Source organism: Podarcis erhardii (assembly GCF_964252035.2).
Source record: "Podarcis erhardii genome assembly, chromosome: 10".
Classification (NCBI taxonomy): Eukaryota; Metazoa; Chordata; class Lepidosauria; order Squamata; family Lacertidae; genus Podarcis; species Podarcis erhardii.
The window spans coordinates 18,720,050-18,737,662 of record NC_138500.1 but is presented as its reverse complement, the minus strand read 5'-3'; the positions used below and the strand labels follow the sequence as shown (position 1 = coordinate 18,737,662).

The following is a 17,613-nucleotide window of genomic DNA, read 5'->3' as shown; positions in this document are numbered from 1 at the left end:
AAAAGGATTTTTTTAAAAAAGAGGTAACTAAACGTAAGACTGGAAAATTGAGAAATGGAAAGACAGTAGGTAAACAGCGTTTCCGTGTGCTGCTCTGGTTCGCCAGAAGCGGCTTAGTCATGCTGGCCACATGACCCAGAAGCTGTACGCTGGCTCCCTCGGCCAATAAAGCAAGATGAGCATCGCAATCCCAGAGTCGGCCACGACTGGACCTATTGGTCAGGGGTCCCTTTACCTTTAAGCAAGGCATGAACTATCCATTGCTAGCTCTTGGTCCTTGGGTTCAGGTTTATATTGTCTCTGGGCACAGAGGTTCCATTTATGTACTATTATGCCCTCCTAGGGAGGTCACTTCGGTGCTGATAATGCAGCGATTTGACTTAACTCCTAGAGGTGCACTCTATTGCCTCTCGAGACAGCCAGATGCCAACAACAAATTATGTGCACCCCAGTTCTTAGTTCTTAGTATGTATCTGGTTTGGGCTTCTTTTGGACGGAGGTTACAGGGGACATATGGCATTCAGTACTATCTGCATTTATTTACAAATATACATGTCAAGCAATGATGGAGATTCAAAACTTAAACACCCCAGCTGATGTTCCAAAAGCTCACTGCTCTGCAGTTAGATTTCAGGGGAGCAGGGGAGTGAAAAGAGTGTGACTTGCTCTCAGCCTGACACTGTGTGCTCTTTCTTCCAATACAGACCTGGCTCAATGCATTCTTTAGGGGAGAAGGCACCCAGAATAGTTGCTGGGTGCTGAGCAGTTTTTCCATAACTATTCATAAGTCCAAATCTCTGTCCAGATATACCTTGGGGAATCTACACCAGATATGCCTCAGGGAATCTACAAACTTAGAATCACTAAGTTGGAAAGGACTCCAAGAGGCCATCTTGACCACCCCAATTTCATAACAATACCAACAGCACTTTCAGTTCTCCAAGTGTTGGTCCTTATGTAGCAGAAATGAAATAGTCCGTGCATAAGAGGGAGGTTTCAAAAGGATTAGGATCAAAAGGATTAGGATAACCCCTAGGTCTGCAGAAGTAAAAAATTTTTTAGAAAATAACATTGATTCTATTCCCGCAAAACAACAAATGCAATCTAGTGAAGAGTGAATGTGCTCAGTGGCCTGGAATGTTGATTGATTGTTGGGGTGGGAAAGAGAGAAATGGGTGGGAGAGAGTATGGAATGGTGAATTATCAAATCATCACTAACTGACAGGAACAGCAAAAAGGAACACTCCAACTAAAACATTTTGTTGCAGGTCCTACTTGTAACAGCTAATAGCTTTTGACAGAGTTAATCTCCATGAATTTTCCTAATCTATCTAAACTAGTGACCATCTCAACAACTTGTGGCAGCGCTGCCTGTGAACAGATGCAGTACTCCGTAGGGTGGCTTTGTTATCAATATCAGGACATTCTTCTGAGATTGCCAAAACTGTGTGATAACAGCTAGACTATATTAGCTTGATTCTTACCTTGTATCGTGGAGCCAGCTTAAGGAGTTCTCTCAAAGGAACATCTGAGCCTACCACACCCAGGAGAATGCCATGAGATCTCTGTAAAATAAGAAGAAATTAAAATTGACAACATGCTACTCCATTCTCCTTGGGTTAATTATCATTTCCCCCATCCCCACCATCTGGTCTTGCAGAGTTGCTGTTCATTTGTGTGACAAAGCATACAGACCGCGGTGATGAAACAAGGAAGGGCAGACTGGATTAACCAGTAAACTCCCTATGGTATAATGCAGAAGACCAGGTGGATGAGAGTTACAAATGCAGCAGGAACAACAGCTCAGTGGTACCACACATGCAGAAGGTCTCAGGTTCAATACTTAAGGTCTCAGGTTCAATACTTAAGGTCCCAGGTTCAATACTTGGCATCTTCACTCAGAAAGATCAGGCATCAGGTAATGGGAAATACCTCTCTGTCCAAGACCCTGGACAGTTGCAACCAGTCAAAGTAGACAATACTAGATGCTCAAATAGTCTGACAAGGTATACGACAACTTCCTAAGTTACCTATATAGCTTTGCTGCTTCCTCCCTTGTCCATTTCCACCAAAGAAAATTTGTTTCCACCCAACTTCTCATTTGTTTTGATTTTTAGATTTCTGTTCTCTTAACCAACAAAACTGCTGGTCAATGGACAGAGTTTAGTGCACCAGGGCAATACCCCTGAGAACAAGCAAAAAAGGGAATAGCCATCTCATTGTTGATCAACTAGTCAGAGTTATACTGCCTCTGAACAATGAGATTTCATTCTTGGCTGTCAAGACTAATATCAAATAACAGGCCTATCCTCCATGAATGTTTCTAGTCAATTTAAAAAGTCATGGTAGCAACCATTGAAACATCCCGTAGCAAATATCTTTCTGGTCCCCATATTAGAACCGATACTTATTTATTTTACTGACAGCACAAGCCCTGTGCCCCACTGTTCAATGTGGCATAGTCCTAGGTAAGCGTGCATAGAATTGCAGCATTGCAGTGTAATCCTGCGCCCACTTACCCATATGTAAGTCCCACATACACTGTAAGAAAATCCTATTCTGCTAAGGTGAGGAAGAGGACATTTCTCTCCGCATTACACCATCTGCCCTGGATAACAGAAGTCATCTAGAGCACGGGACAGCAGACTTCAGGTTTATTGGTTCCACTTTTTTTTTTAACACAATAAGTCCAAGATCTACCTACCAACACATACCCTGTGGCAGCCATTTTGTGACTGGTGCTCCTTGTACTTTCTCAAAATTCAGAATGTGCCCGCTGGTCCAAGAGAGTCAGAGGGCTTACTTATCCTTTATATAGTTTCACTTTTGCAAATCACAACATTAGCCAAAGGTGGATTCACAGTAGTGCGAGCTGTTCAGTCCCACCAGGTGCACACCCTCCTACTTCCTTCCTCCTTCCCAAAGCCAGGCAAGTGTTTACTGAGCTTTTGGAAGGAGATAGGAGGGCTCCAGCACCCCACCAGAGCCTCATGCCTCCTTCCCAAAGCTCAGCTTAAGCTAGTGCCACAAGTGCTGCAGGGAGGGTGACAAAAAGCCTCACACAGGTGGCATATTATGAAGATCTGCCATTGCATTAGCCTTCTCTCTGCTTTCACACTGAGAAGTATCTCCCTGAGAGCATCATGCTTACCGTTTCATTCTTCTTGCTGAAAACTGGCATAGCCACCGTTGTCATGAGCAAGAGGCTTTGGGCTTGAGATGCAAAGAGCTATCAGATAGAAAACAAGGAGCATATTAGCAAGTGGGACAGCAGTAAGAGCATAAGCCACCACTGGAAATGCAGCAGAAAAAGGGTACTGAAAAGCGCCCTTTAAAAAAAAAAAAAAAAAAAAAAAGCCTAAGGGATGCTAGAAAAATGGTCCATTTAGAGGAGGGTGAAAAAGGTGCCTTATCAAAGATGGCAGGGAGTATCCAAAACAGTGGAATATAATATTTACTAGTGAGGACGCTTATACATGTCCAGGTTAACATGGCATCGCCTGAGGCACAAAGTCATAGCCAAAGCACATGATAATCATAGGTGCATGAACAATATATACAATGTATTCTAAAAAGACTTAGATAAATTAATGCAGGTGATACAATGGGGATACATGGAAACCAGGGGAGAGAAGAAGAGCACACAGGGCCTACCCAAATGTGAGACATTTACCAGAACCTCAGATAAACAGGAATGGCGATCACACAAGGATAAACTGACATGGCACTATACAGAAGACAGTGAATTTGGATAATTGGAAGGTTGAAACAGATAATGTAGGGTGTGCGCGCATGAAATGATTACAGTATAAAACACTAAACATAGACATCACAAATAAAACACAGACACACACATGGTATCTATTCTCAGGAGAAGCAACCCATTTGGCCTGGTACAGCTGTTCCCCTTTAGCAAAGTCAAGAAGTGGTCTATTATCACCATTTCACAGCATGGGGGTCCTTGAGAGCCAACCAATCAAAACAGCAGCCAGATAAACCAAATGCTGGAATTTTTTAATCAGTTGGCTGACATTTATTTTGGAAAAATTATGCAGCAGAAATAAGCATAGTTTAAACATGCCGCAGTACATGGTATATGTATATATATGGGTGTGTGTGTATGGGTGTGTGTCTATATATATACATGTATATATATATATATATATATACAAACCTGCAAACTATCTATCATATATACACACGATAGATAAATGATAGATAGATATAGTGTGTGTGTGTATAGTATATATCAGAAATGAAATGGAATGAAATGAATGAAATGAAATGAAATGAAATAAAGAGACTTCCTGTACATAATCTCAAACAATCAATGTTTCTCAGACCTATGGAGAGCCTTTTGTAAGTATTCACATCACCTCACATACATTATCCGTGTAATCCTGACTCTGCTATTTTAAGGTGGGACAGTCTTAATATAGATGACTTGTTCAGTGAGCTTGTCCAGTGAGCTTGTAGTCAAGTGGAGATTTGTACCAGAGACTTCCAGCCCATGGGCCATGCTCTGAAGTTCTACTCTACAACAGCACATCACAACCTCACAAATACATCCAGAGCTATCCATATCCTTTCCATGCTGTACAGCTCTATTGCTGCTGTACAGCCAACTTTCCCCCACTGTGGATGTATGGTTTAGTTACAGCTAGATAAACTAGTACAGAACATGTACTAATGACACCCAGAGAAATAGTTGGTGTTCACAGAACACAAGGCAGATTGTTACCTCCTCAGATTGTGGCAGCTAGCAAGAGATGTGGGTGACAAATGAATGTACACATTAATGAATGGACAGACAAATGAACACACAAACTAATGATACATACAGTAAGCAGCAGAGACAAATGCAAGCAAGAAATGTAAGAGGCGCAAGCTAATAACCCAGGAGCTAAACCATTCTGAAACAGTCCAAAGCAAAGACTGATAAAACACAATGCAAGTTGCACAGCTGACAACTTCCAGCATACAGTAGGCCTGGCAAAACAAACTACCATGAAAACTTCATGTCCAATCTCACATCAGAGAATAAATAGCTATGCACCTTTTTAGTGACAGCTCTGGGTTTGACAGGGACCCTGTGCCCTCTAGTTGGCCTCCTCCCCTCCTCCAGTGATGGGCCCATCTGGCAATTGTGGGCATGTGTGGACAGCAGCAGCACATGAAGATGTGCTCCAACTAGTGTCAGACACCTGTCTTTAGTCATCATTTCTGGGCCAATCTAGACCTGATAGTACATGCATTTAATGTGCATTTTAAGTATTTAATTCAAGAATCTGCTACTGAGGGGTCAGATAATTATCAGGATCACAGTGGGCAGGAAGGAGGAGTTTCACCCTTTCCTCCCTTGCTTTTCGCACTGGGGGGGGGAATTGCCTTCAGAGGAGTGATTCTAACTGCAGCAGGGGAAGAAGGGGTTAAGTGTTCCATTCCCAGCTGCTGTGATCCTGATAGATATCACCCTGTTCCAAGAAGATATGTTATTTTCTGAAAGCTAGCATGCTAAATGCATTTAATATCACATCTACTTTAGCCCTTCATTCCCCACAATGCTTCCAATATAGCACTACTCCATGGGATTGTAATACATGAGCAAGGTGGTACAGCTCTGAGCAGTGGGCTGGGGAGGAAAAAGTAGAGGATCTATATTGGGGCCTAGTGTGGCACTGGGGACCTGGCAACTGCCCAAGGATGCCGTAAGCAGATGCCTTATATGGAACTGAGGCAACATGTACAAAGCACATAAACTTGGCCACATCATCTTTTTTTGTTTTCTAGTGGCCACCAAGAAGAACATCAACTCTGATCTATTAGTGGGGTTCACACTAAAGTGTTATGGTGCACACTTTGCATCAGTAGGCATATACTTATGGCCAAGCGGCAGAAATACATCAGTGATGGGGAATCCTTTACAGCTCAAGGGCCTCACTCCTGAGGAGAAACCTCTAAATGCATCCTGAATTTCTTTTTGTGCAAAATTTGAGTGGGAACTCTACTTTTTGGTCACAGAAGTCCCCACTGCCAAAGAGACAAGGTACTATACAGATTGTCTCTTTGGTAGCAGAAACTTGCAGGAAAGCAAAAAAATGAATCTCTGTTTCTATGTGTTGTTCCTCTACTCCTCAAACTTAGCCTTGCTTTGGATCTTGGACTAAGTCATTAAGGACAATACTTGACACCTTAATGTATGTCAGCTCCTCTGTGTGACAGATAACAGACTACAGCACTGAAGCCCCACTGGGCTGGAGGCTGAATGACCCATTTCCTGAGCTGAAAAGCTAATCTCTTTTCCTGTTGATAATCTTTTATAAAGTGTCTCTGCAGAGTTCACAGGGGACAGAGATACCACTTAAGTCAGGGGTGGGGGACCTCCAGCCCACAGACTTAATTAGCCCCATATGGCCTGTGAAGCCTGGCCCTTGACCAAGTCATGCCTAGCTACCCTCCACCTGATGTCATATGATGTCAGTTGTGGGGCAGGTAAATATGTGTTAAAAGATTAATTATAGCAGACTACTGGATCCTTTCTGGGCCAAAAGGGGGTTTGCAGCCACCACTGATCAGCAGTGCCTACAAAACACCATGCACAGTGCTTTGCAAGCCCCAATCTGATAATCAAGGCTTGCAATGAATGAACTAAGCAGGCAAAAAATTGTGTTATCAGTTGATCGGCAGATGTACAGCTCTGCTCACTTGTCAAACCTGGCCCATGCAGGGTGAGGGACATTGGGATCTGACCCATTCACCAGATTCAGTTCTCCATTCCTGATGTAAGTCATGCTATGCCTGGATCACCATGGAATTCCAAGGATATCACATAGAAGCAAAAAGCAGCTAAATGACATCTGTAGAACCTTTTCAAAAGGCAGTACTGTTAATAATCAGCTGCTGCTGCTAACTACTTCCAACTTATATATGTATTTTATGTTGTAAACTGCCCTGTGATCTTTGGATGAAGGGTGGTATATAAATTTAATAAATAATAATAATAATTCAGAAAACAACTCTAAGTGACCTTTGTCTCTCACCCACCTTAAAGCTTTTCTCAAAACACTTACCGCACTGTCCATGTAGGCTTCAGTCCATATGATGTCATGATCGTGGTTGATAACCATTGGTCGACTGAGTACATGCAAGTATTCCATTACATTCTCCTGGACGTCAGCCAAAGTTGATATCTGTGTGTAGTACCCTAACACAAATAATAAGTATTCCCGCCCCCAATAAGAGAGTTAGCTTCCTTGAATTCCATTTCTGAATCTGTATTCTACTGATTGGAGTTTGGAGTCATTGCTTCAGACTCCAAAACAGGTTTTACTATGTAAAAACATGGCAAAATCCTATTTGCATGCGTGCACTGAAGTCTAGCACAAGCTGGAGGACATTCCAGAAAATCCAATGAAGAGAAGAACATGCATTTTTAGAATAAATTGAAATAGGTACAACTTCTTGTTTGATTGCATCAAAAGTTACCAATCTGAAGATGCCCCTTTGTGTTCTTACCTCTATCATTCTTAATCCTAGTAATGGGGAATTTGTGATCCTTCAGCTGTTGTTGGACTTACAATTCCCAGCACCCCTGATCTTGGACCATGCTGGCTCAGGCTGGTAAAAGTTCAAATCCAACATAATCTGGAGGGTCACAGGTCCTCCATTCTTGCTTTACCCCATGCCTCCTAAGGTCCTTCATCCCATATATCTTAGCCAAACTCTATACAGTATCTAAGTTGACTACAATTTAAGAAGCAAAAAAATCCCAGCCCCCCTTTATATCTGACTCAATCCTTCTCACAATTCTAAGGCACTTGGCAACACAGGCTAAGTAGCAGACATATCTCGGAATCCATTCTGTCTACTGCCGCAGCTTTGGAGCTTTTCAGACTCAAAGTAGGCTTGTAGGTTATACAAAGGCCAAGGTCTAAGAATGGATGGCTGCAGTTTGCTTATGATAAATGACTTGCAGCAAAGGATGTTATTTACCTTTGTTGTTACATGCTATCCATTTCACATTCTGTGCAAAGCTGACTTCCCTCCCGATAAGATATGTAAAAACCCGTACCTGTGAAGCAAAAATGCAGACATTGGAATTAAATGTAAAATAGCCTATTTGTCTGACATTCAGTAGAAATACCTTTTCTAGATCTCACAGCTGTAAGGTGGAATGGGAAAGATATGCAGTATTGTACGTTTTGTATACTGACATTATGCAATAGAGTTCTCTTGGTAAAAGTATGTGAAAAAGAGTTCCTGCTAGTAAAAATATCATTTTTGACCTATTTTGGAAAGATCAAGGGTAAAAAGAAAAGGTAAGCAGTACTTATGGGAGATCTTAACATCCTTCTACCAACAAATACATCAGTTGAAGAAGTATCATATTTTCCCACCAAACAATAATGCAGCCTTGCTGTGAAATGCTATTATACCCACATACTAGAGTTTGCTATTTGGAAAACAGTTGTAAGTGATGTCACAAGTGACAAACCCATGGGTAGGCACACTAAGGGCCAGGGGCCGTATCCGGCCCAATTGCCTTCTAAATCTGGCCTGTGGATGGTTCGGGAATCAGCGTGTTTTTACATGCGAAGAATGTGTGCTTTTATTTAAAATGCATCTCTGAGTTATTTGTGGGGCCTGCCTGGTGTTTTTACATGAGTAGAATGTGTGCTTTTATTTAAAATGCATCTCTGGATTATTTGTGGGGCATAGGAATTTGTTCATATTTTTTTTCAAAATATAGTCTGGCCCCCTACAAGGTCTGAGGGACAGTGGACCGGCCCCCTGCTGAAAAAGTTTGCTGACCCCTGGACAAACCCAATGCTCAGACTATTTTGAAATGTTAAAGTAATGAATTTCCCCCCAGTTATAGGATGCTATCCAATTAACACATCTTGCCAGTGCAAAGATTTCCACTTGCACAATGGAACTCCACCCTAATCTACTCCGGCGCACCCCCCCCCAAATATAATAATCTTGTGACGCTCTGGAACAGGTTTAGGGAGGAAGAGTCGGTGGAGAAGAGGGCAAGGAAGTTCCTCTGCACCAGCAGAAATCCTTGAGCTGATGGGACATGTTACTTGGATACTGTTCATAGACACTGAGCACTTCCTACTTTACTACTCTAATTTTTATAAGCTGTAGTTGTAATAATATTGTTACTATTGTTTACTACAGGGGTCTGAAACCTCAGGCTCTGGGAAAGCGCCTTTTGCCATGTTCTTAGAACTCTTCTCATGTCCTACCCCTCACTGGTCCTACTTTACACCCTGAGCACTTTCACCTGGCTGGAATGTGTCCTTGAACTCTTGACTGCCTGGATGGAGAATACGGAACAGTCTGTGGATGTGTATAGAAACTCGCTCCCTGCACAAAGGTAAAATTTACATTTGGTGCTCCACCCATTTTTGCCTCTAGCGCCACCCATCATTGGCATGTGGCTCTTGGAAGGTTGCCCAGAAAAATGCAGCCCTCAGGATGAAAAAGCTTCCCCACCCTTGATTTATTATCACTTACCCAGGAGTAACTCCCATCAAATTCAGTGGGGCCTACATGTATAGAATTGCATTGCTGGTTAACACCATGTGCTACTCAGTACCTGGTTAGCAGCTCCTGATTCATTCCACACCAATCTGTCCTCTTTACTCTTTAACATTCAGCACTTAGGAAACAAACCTTACGATCGGGCCAGTTGAACTTTTCAAAGACATATTCGTAATCTTCCATAGCTCCATCAGTGATCAGCATGATGGCTTGGTTACAAAGACCTCCTTGACCAGCATTTCTGAACTGGAAATAGAATGGAAACAATAGTGATAATGATTATCTGACTGGTACAAATGGGGATTAAATGAGTTTACTTGAAAGGTTCAGGGTTAGGAATACGGGTCCATCTAACTCAGTATCGTTTACTGACAGCAAATGACAGCGTCTCCCCAGCCCTACCTGGAGATGCCAGGGATTGAGCATGTGACCTTTTGCAAGAGCTATAGCCCTCCCACATCATTTAAATTATGGCCTTATTTAAAAGCCCTTAATTATGACCTAGGGGAAACTCTGATCAATTACAGCGAGAATCTGCTCAGAAGCAGAACCTTAGTAAGAATCCTCATTATTCAGAATGCATTTCCAAGGGATCTAGATCTTAATTTCTAAAATAAGAAATGCTGTTATTTAAGTTTTATGAGAAGCCAGGCATTTGTCTTAAAAACCTTTTAACCAACCTTCTTGTGGTGAGAGGAACACACTTTGCACATGCCCTGAGGCACACTTTGTGGTTATTTCATATGAAGCAGGCATTTGCTCCGGCATGGACAGTAAATCCTGGGACTCAGCATTGGTAAACCCTCGCTTGAATGAAACTCTGGTCCAGAGTATCATATTGTTACTAATTTTTGTGCTGTGCATAATCCATATGCCTTTTCTCAAAGTTGTGCTTCTATTGGGTGGTGGTGGAGGGTTTAGATTAAAGTGAAAGACAATTATTTTGTGCCTATGGAAATATAGGAGCTCCCCAAATTTCACCTACCCTAAATTTGAATAAATTGTGGCTTTTAGTGGATTTTCAGCTCACTAGTGCCACCATCATTATCAACACTGGACTGTTTTTTGTCCATTCCCTGATACAGTTTCTCAGTAGTACAACTATGCTGCTTGGCACTAATGAGATTTAATCATCATGGCATATCTATTTTTAGCTGAAGCACCACTTGGTAGGGTTACACATATGATGGTTTGGATGAATCCTATTATTCTGGTGCAAAGCAGAGCAATTGCATCTCATTCTCGTTGCTTCAAATATCTCCAGTCTAACCCTTTCCACCTCTTCTGTCATTTGAAAAGCAGACTCAATCAGTCATTCTGTACTCTCAAACCATTGAATAATTGGCATGATGCTGAAATATGAAGGACAAAGTTCTGATTAAATGCAACACCTAACACAGTGGCATCATTGCCGAGGAAACAGATTGGGGTCACCTGTTCTCGAGGGAGCTAACAATCTCATGATTTACTTTCTGATACTACAGACCACAGCTATAACCCAACAGTGGAACAGACTTCCTCAGAAGGTGTGGACTCCCCTTCACTGGAGGTTTTTTATGTAGAGGTTGGATGGTCTTCTGTCATGGATGCTTTAGCTGAGATTCCTGTATTGCAGGGGGTTGGACTAGAACATGGGTTGACAAACTAAGGCCCGTGGGCCGGATCAGGCCCAATCGCCTTCTAGATCCGGCCCGCAGATGGTCTAGGAATTCAGGCAGCCAGCATAGCGCGTGCACGATGGTTTTGGTGACTCAGCCAGGCTTGGGAGTCATAAGTGAGGCGGGCGGCTGCTCAAGACAAGCCCCTTCTCCGTCTGTCACGCACATGCAGCAATCTTTTCTTCTGGGGTTGGGGTGGGGAAGAGGGAAAAGGAGCCACAGTTCGGATTTCCACCATGGAGCTGCCGGTGACTAACCTCAGGAAGGGCAGTTGCGGCGGCAGATGTTCAAAGGCGCCTCAGGAGCAACGCCTGCCAGTGTCTGTGGCGGCAGTGCTCCCCACCAGAGGAAGTGGGGAGTGCCTGGGCGGCTGCACTCCGAAACAATTCTACACTCTGCTGGGGAGGCCGCTTCTTAGCTACAGGGTTTGAGCCATGGAAAGGTAAACAGCCACCTCCACCTCGTCTTCCCTCACACAGGGAAAAGAACGTTTTTGCTTGAGCGGTGCCAGCCTGAGTTAGCGTGGCCAACGGCTTTTCCCTTCACCCACACATGCACACACACTCTCCAGGGCTGAGAGGAATGGCGTGCTTACTTCAGCCCCCCCACCCCCACCCCACCTGACTAGAGAAATAATAACTGTCAATGCGTAAAATGCAAAGAAAGCAGCGTGGGTATATGAGGGAACACCCCCCCCCAAAAAAATCACATTTGTGCAATGTTGGGGTTGGTCCAAATAAGGGGTTTTGCCAAAAATGTCGGTCATAATCATGACAACATATAGTCCGGCCTCCCACAAGGTCTGAGGGACAGTGGACCGGCCCCCTGCTGAAAAATTTGCTGACCCCTGGACTAGAAGATCCTCAGGGTCCCTTCCAGGTCTACAATTCTACTATCCTTCTTTGTCATAACAACACCACAATTTCATTACAGTTAGAGTCAAACACTTAATAAATGTGTGTGTGTGTGTGTGTGTGTGTGTGTGTGTGTGTGTGTGTGCCTACGTTCCTAAAATAACACTGTCCAAATATGTTGACATCATTTTCTCTTGCTGTAATTTTAGCCAACATGCCCATCAGCAGCTTTTGGTGCTGTCACAGAGGGTTTTTGTCACTGTTATCTGGAGAACTTCCTTCTCCTCCAGTGCATTGCCATAATTGCCACAATGCTGCAGGACATGGAATGAAGGCAACATGGAGAGAGAAAGGGGGGGGGGGAGACCTTTATCCCCACAACATTTCTTACCTCCCTCAGGATTCTGAAGGATTCTGTCAAGGCTTTATTCACTGTCCCAACTCCTTTTGCTTGCAACTCATCCACCAGCTGCTTGAAGTGCTAGGCAAAGAAGGAAGAAAGATATTCTCATAGCATTAGACAATTTAGTCTCCTTCAACCTGGTGCCCTCCAAATATTGTTGGACTACAACTCCCAATCACTCTGATCATAGGCCATACTAGATGGGGCTGATGGGAACTGTAGTCTTGGGATGGAAAAATCTGCCTAATTTGGTTCTTGCAGTTTCTCATTTTTCCAGTCTTAAATACAGTTCTCTGTGTTTCTGCAGCAATTTGTGAATTCCATACTTTAAAATTCTTATGAAAATTTTAGTGTTAATTTCTCCTAATAGACACATTTTAGTGTGCAGTTTCAACTAATGCATAGATTTTTGCAAAATATATAATCCTAACACGTATATGGCATATATGTGTGTGTTATTTTCACCAATATGTTCATTTTTAGCAACATATTCCCCTCATATATGCATTTTTGTTAACATTGTTTTGTTTGAGAACTGCATCGCAAAATTCAGTGAAAATTATGAAGGATAGCTATGTTTCGATTCTTGTATTGTTTCAGACACTTCAAATTTGATAAATTCAGCTTTAAATGTGTACTGAATTGAATTTCTTTTCCATGCCTATTGCAGTTCAAAACATCTGGATTTTGCCACCAGGTTGAGATAAAGAATAATGCACAATCATTATTTATCATTATTAAATTTATATGCTTAATATTTAAAACAGTCTCTAAGTGGTTTATAAAGTAGAAAATTTAAAATTATTACACACACACACACACACACACACACACACACCAGTTCACACTCAATAATGCGCCTAAATATGTCCCTAGAAGTCCAGTACTTACCTCCCTGTTATCTCTGTCTGCTTGAACCAGGATCCCTTTGAAACAGGATTCAACATAATGAACATAATCATTATACTGTAAAGGCAAAAAGAGGGGGTGGTAGAGTGACTAGAAGAAAAGGAATCTTCCTTAGAGAGTTACAAAGGTTTCAAGAAATATTGTTATGTATAAAGAACAAGCATCACGGCTTTTGAAAGCATACATTTTAAAATGCAAGATTCCACAAAATACCTCCCCATGCTCTTTTGAAACAAATCAAGGCATAGATTCACACTAGACATTCCCTCACTAAAATGCCAGCAAGAAGTGGATAGCCTTGGTTGCCAATATCCTGTTGCATTCCATAAAGTAAGACTTTACCTGAATTTTTAAGTTCTTGGTTTGCTCTTACTCCATCCCCCACCCTCACAAGACTGAGCCAAGCCCAGCAAAGCTTTAGCAGGCAATGCTTGCTAGGCCTGATGGGAGTTGTAGTACAGCAACATCTGAAGGGCCAAAGGTTCTGCACCACGGCTTTAAAGTGACACAAAACTCTACTGGTTTTGCTGCAACAACAGAGTACTATGGCTATCCCTCTGGAGACTGTAAAAATAAGATGCTGCCCATATGGTGCCAGAATTATTCAGGCAACATTTCCTGCCCTCTTTCTTGATTTTCTTCAGTGTCTCCCTTTGTTCACCGCTTATTAGACAGCAACTCCCACACCTGCTTTAAAGGCCAAGGCATTTAATTATGGCACAAGCCATTATGGCACTTGAACTCAGTTCATCACAAAAGCTTCTGCCATAATAACATGTGTTAAGTACTTAAAGTGCCAAATGAGAGACTCGAATTGCCACTTCATGTGCAATTTACTATGGCCCACTGGGATCTTGTTTGCTATGAAAAGCAACATAGAACATAGATAGATATAGAGCAGGCATAGGCAAACTCAGTTCTCCAGATGTTTTGAGACTACAATTCCTATCATCCCTGACAACTGGTCCTGTTAGCTAGGGATGATGGGAGTTGTAGTCCCAAAACATCTGGAGAACCGAGTTTGCCTATGCCTGATACTTTATAGAGATATATAGATATACAGTAGATGATAAAGACAGCATATGTGTTCTAGGCAGTATTTAGTACAGTGGTACCTCGGGTTAAGTACTTAATTCGTTCCAGAGGTCCATACTTAACCTGAAACTGTTCTTAACCTGAAGCACCACTTTAGCTAATGGGGCCTCCTGCTGCTGCCACGCCGCTGGAGCCCGATTTCTGTTCTCATCCTGAAGCAAAGTTCTTAACCTGAAGCACTATTTCTGGGTTAGCGGAGTGTGTAACCTGAAGCGTATGTAACCCGAGGTACCACTGTACTAAAATTTAAATACCTCACCCTTCGTTAATAACAGCTTACAATGAAAATTAGGTATTATGAACAGGGCAAACACAATATTGTAATAACCACACACGTCTAAACTGAAGAGAGGGCATGTCAGTTTCCCAGGGTGGACACAGGGACGATTTGCTGCAGATAGCTTTGTCTCAAAGCAAGCTACTTATGTAACAAATAAGGATATTTCTGCAAAGTGGCTTACTTAAGGACAGAGATTTGTAGCCTCTCTTGTGTTTTTCCTCAGCAAAAAAGAATAAAATAAAAGTAGGCAAAGGATTGCATCAGCCGTGACCATCAATCTGAGGTTGACTACCCAAAGGGTTTAAATACATGCTCCAGCTGGTATAAAAACCCACAGGCTTTCAGCTACATTCTAATGACATGGCACTTTGCTTTTCCCTGTACACAGAGTGGGTGCATTTTGCCAGAGCACCTGATCAAGTGGCAGTGTTAACTCCCTGACAAAGTCCGCAAATCGGGATTATGTTTGCAGCCTTTGACACCCTAGATACCTCAGCTGTCCTGCAGTAACCCTAGGTGGTGGTGTTTAGAAGGGACTCCTTTTACTGCTGCAGCTAAAAGGAGAGACAATTAGTCCTGGTTGGGGATAGGGAGAAATTGACTTTGGCTCACATTGTAATGCAAAGCTGCCTAGTTTGTACTTTCTGAAATAATATGTGAACTGAAACAGTTATTCTTCCAAATTCACATTTCTCCAAATTTTGTGATGCAGATTTCAAACCATACAATAGGGACAAAACATTCATGTGAGGAGAAAGTATGCATACATTTGTGGAAAAATAACATAGGAGATGCATTGTATTAGAGAAATTCGCTTGCAAAATGGTACAAATTTGTGGGGGGGGGATGTATACATGTTGTCTTCCCTTGCTAATGGACTGGATGAGAGCCAAGAAATGAAAGCTCAATCTAAATAAGACTGATGCACTGTCAGTGGGTGGTTTAGTTACAGGTTAAATTACAGTGAGCGGCCAGAAACTACTCAGGGGCATGGTAGGGGGGAGCAGAGAGATGAACTGGTGAGTGTGGCTAGCCTTCAGACACAATTGTGGGTATCCTTTCCTCTCCCATTCCAGGTCTGTCTCTCTCTCTCCACCCCTGAGCTCACCCAAATGACCAGTTAGCCATTTAGTCAGTTATTTTTGGACAGCGGAGAATGTGATTGTTCTGTTGTCTTTTAATCCTATGAAAACTGCTCTTGAGAATAAATACTCTGCCCGAGCCAGTTCAAAGTCTTAATCTGATCGCAGCAAGGACTATTTTTAACAGCTGTCTTCTGTTTCTGGTACTGATAACTGAGACTAAAGATAACTTTAAGTAAATACTTCTAAACAATTTCTGTCTGCAACAAATGCAAGACTTGAAAAAAAATTGTTGATACTAGGGACATATCTGGGCATAGCATTCTTTGCAAAAAATGGGGGGGGGGGAGCAAGCAATACAATCAAGAAAGTCCCTTTCATGAAGCATGAGGGCAATCTTAAAATTTCATGTGATTATATTTTTGTAAGAAAGTGAAAGTATCCAGGTATGGCCTTCCCTAGAGCATACCACAGACAGGAGTGGTCCACAGGTTGGACTGAGCAGGTCATGCTTCATATCTAACAGAGAGAAAGGTCATGGGACAATTTCTCTAGGCTCTTCTAACCAATCAGTGAATGGCGGTTGGAACACAAATTGAAATGGCTGGAAGCTAGATCTTTTGATCTTTGTGAATTCCTATAGGAACTAACCTGATCCACACCTCCTGGGATAATGTGCAACCCTAACCATGTTAGGCGCTGTGGGTTAAACCACTGAGCCTAGGACTTGCCGATCAGAAGGTCGGCGGTTCGAATCCCCACGACGGGGTGAGCTCCCATTGCTCGGTCCCTGCTCCTGCCAACCTAGCAGTTCAAAAGGACGTCAAAGTGCAAGTAGATAAATAGGTACCGCTCTGGCGGGAAGGTAAAAAGTGTTTCTGTGCGCTGCTCTGGTTCGTCAGGCTGGCCACATGACCTGTACAGGGAGCTGTATGCTGGCTCCCTCAGCCAATAAAGCGAGATGAGCGCCGCAACCCCAGGGTCAGCCACGACTGGACCTAATGGTCAGGGGTCCCTTTACCTTTACCTTTAACCATGTTTACTCAGAAGCAAGTCCTCCTGAATTCAATGAAACTTACTGCCAGTAAGTAGGGAGCAGTACTGTGGTCTTAATTATCAAGTGGCTTATACCCTTTCTGAACAGTCTGAAATAGATATTAGTTCAAAAAAAAAAAAATGCATCTAGAAATGCCAGTTTCAATAAAAAAGAGATTTATAAATATATATTTTGAGAGAAAATACATGTAGAAATATGGATTTAAATGTGAAGTTTTGTGCATCTTAAAAGTCTGGAGAGTAGTGCAGAAGAAGGATGGAACAGGCACACGCAGGCAAACAGCAGCAAACAGCAGCAAAAGGGACATGGGCCAGAAATAGATTGATCTGCTCATCCAGTGCCAACCCAGAGCTCTTTCTCAAACTAAAATCTAGTTCCATTGCCTCCGAGGGAGAGGGTGTTTACAAATGAGGAAGGAGTTTGTACTCACGGCAATAATATTAACAAAGTCATTCTCTCCCAGCGTGTCCAAAATTGTGACAATGGTGTGTTTGGCAATAGACAGGAGCAAACCCTTCATGCTCCCACTGATGTCCACCACAATGACAATATCTTTGGGTGATGTAGCAGCCTGGATGTACCTTGAGAGGAACAAGAAAGGGAAGCAGTAAATATCAAGTAAGTGTGCAAGAGTAGCACTAGTGGGAGGTTCCTTGACCATATCAGGCAACAAATGATCCAAGCCAGAAGAAGTAATCTGAATGTATGGTAGAATCAGAAGAATGT

At 42.5% G+C, this 17,613-nt stretch overlaps 1 protein-coding gene across 1 annotated transcript in view; it reads right to left on the bottom strand.

Annotated features, from left to right (window-relative positions):
• The window catches only part of CACNA2D4 (calcium voltage-gated channel auxiliary subunit alpha2delta 4), a 163,595-nt gene that overhangs the window by 118,913 nt on the left and 27,069 nt on the right, over positions 1-17,613 (bottom strand). The window contains 8 exon segments of the mRNA XM_081879036.1: positions 1,485-1,565; positions 3,152-3,229; positions 7,071-7,204; positions 7,993-8,071; positions 9,682-9,795; positions 12,453-12,542; positions 13,356-13,430; positions 17,318-17,468. Coding sequence (XP_081735162.1) covers positions 1,485-1,565; positions 3,152-3,229; positions 7,071-7,204; positions 7,993-8,071; positions 9,682-9,795; positions 12,453-12,542; positions 13,356-13,430; positions 17,318-17,468 — 802 coding nt within the window.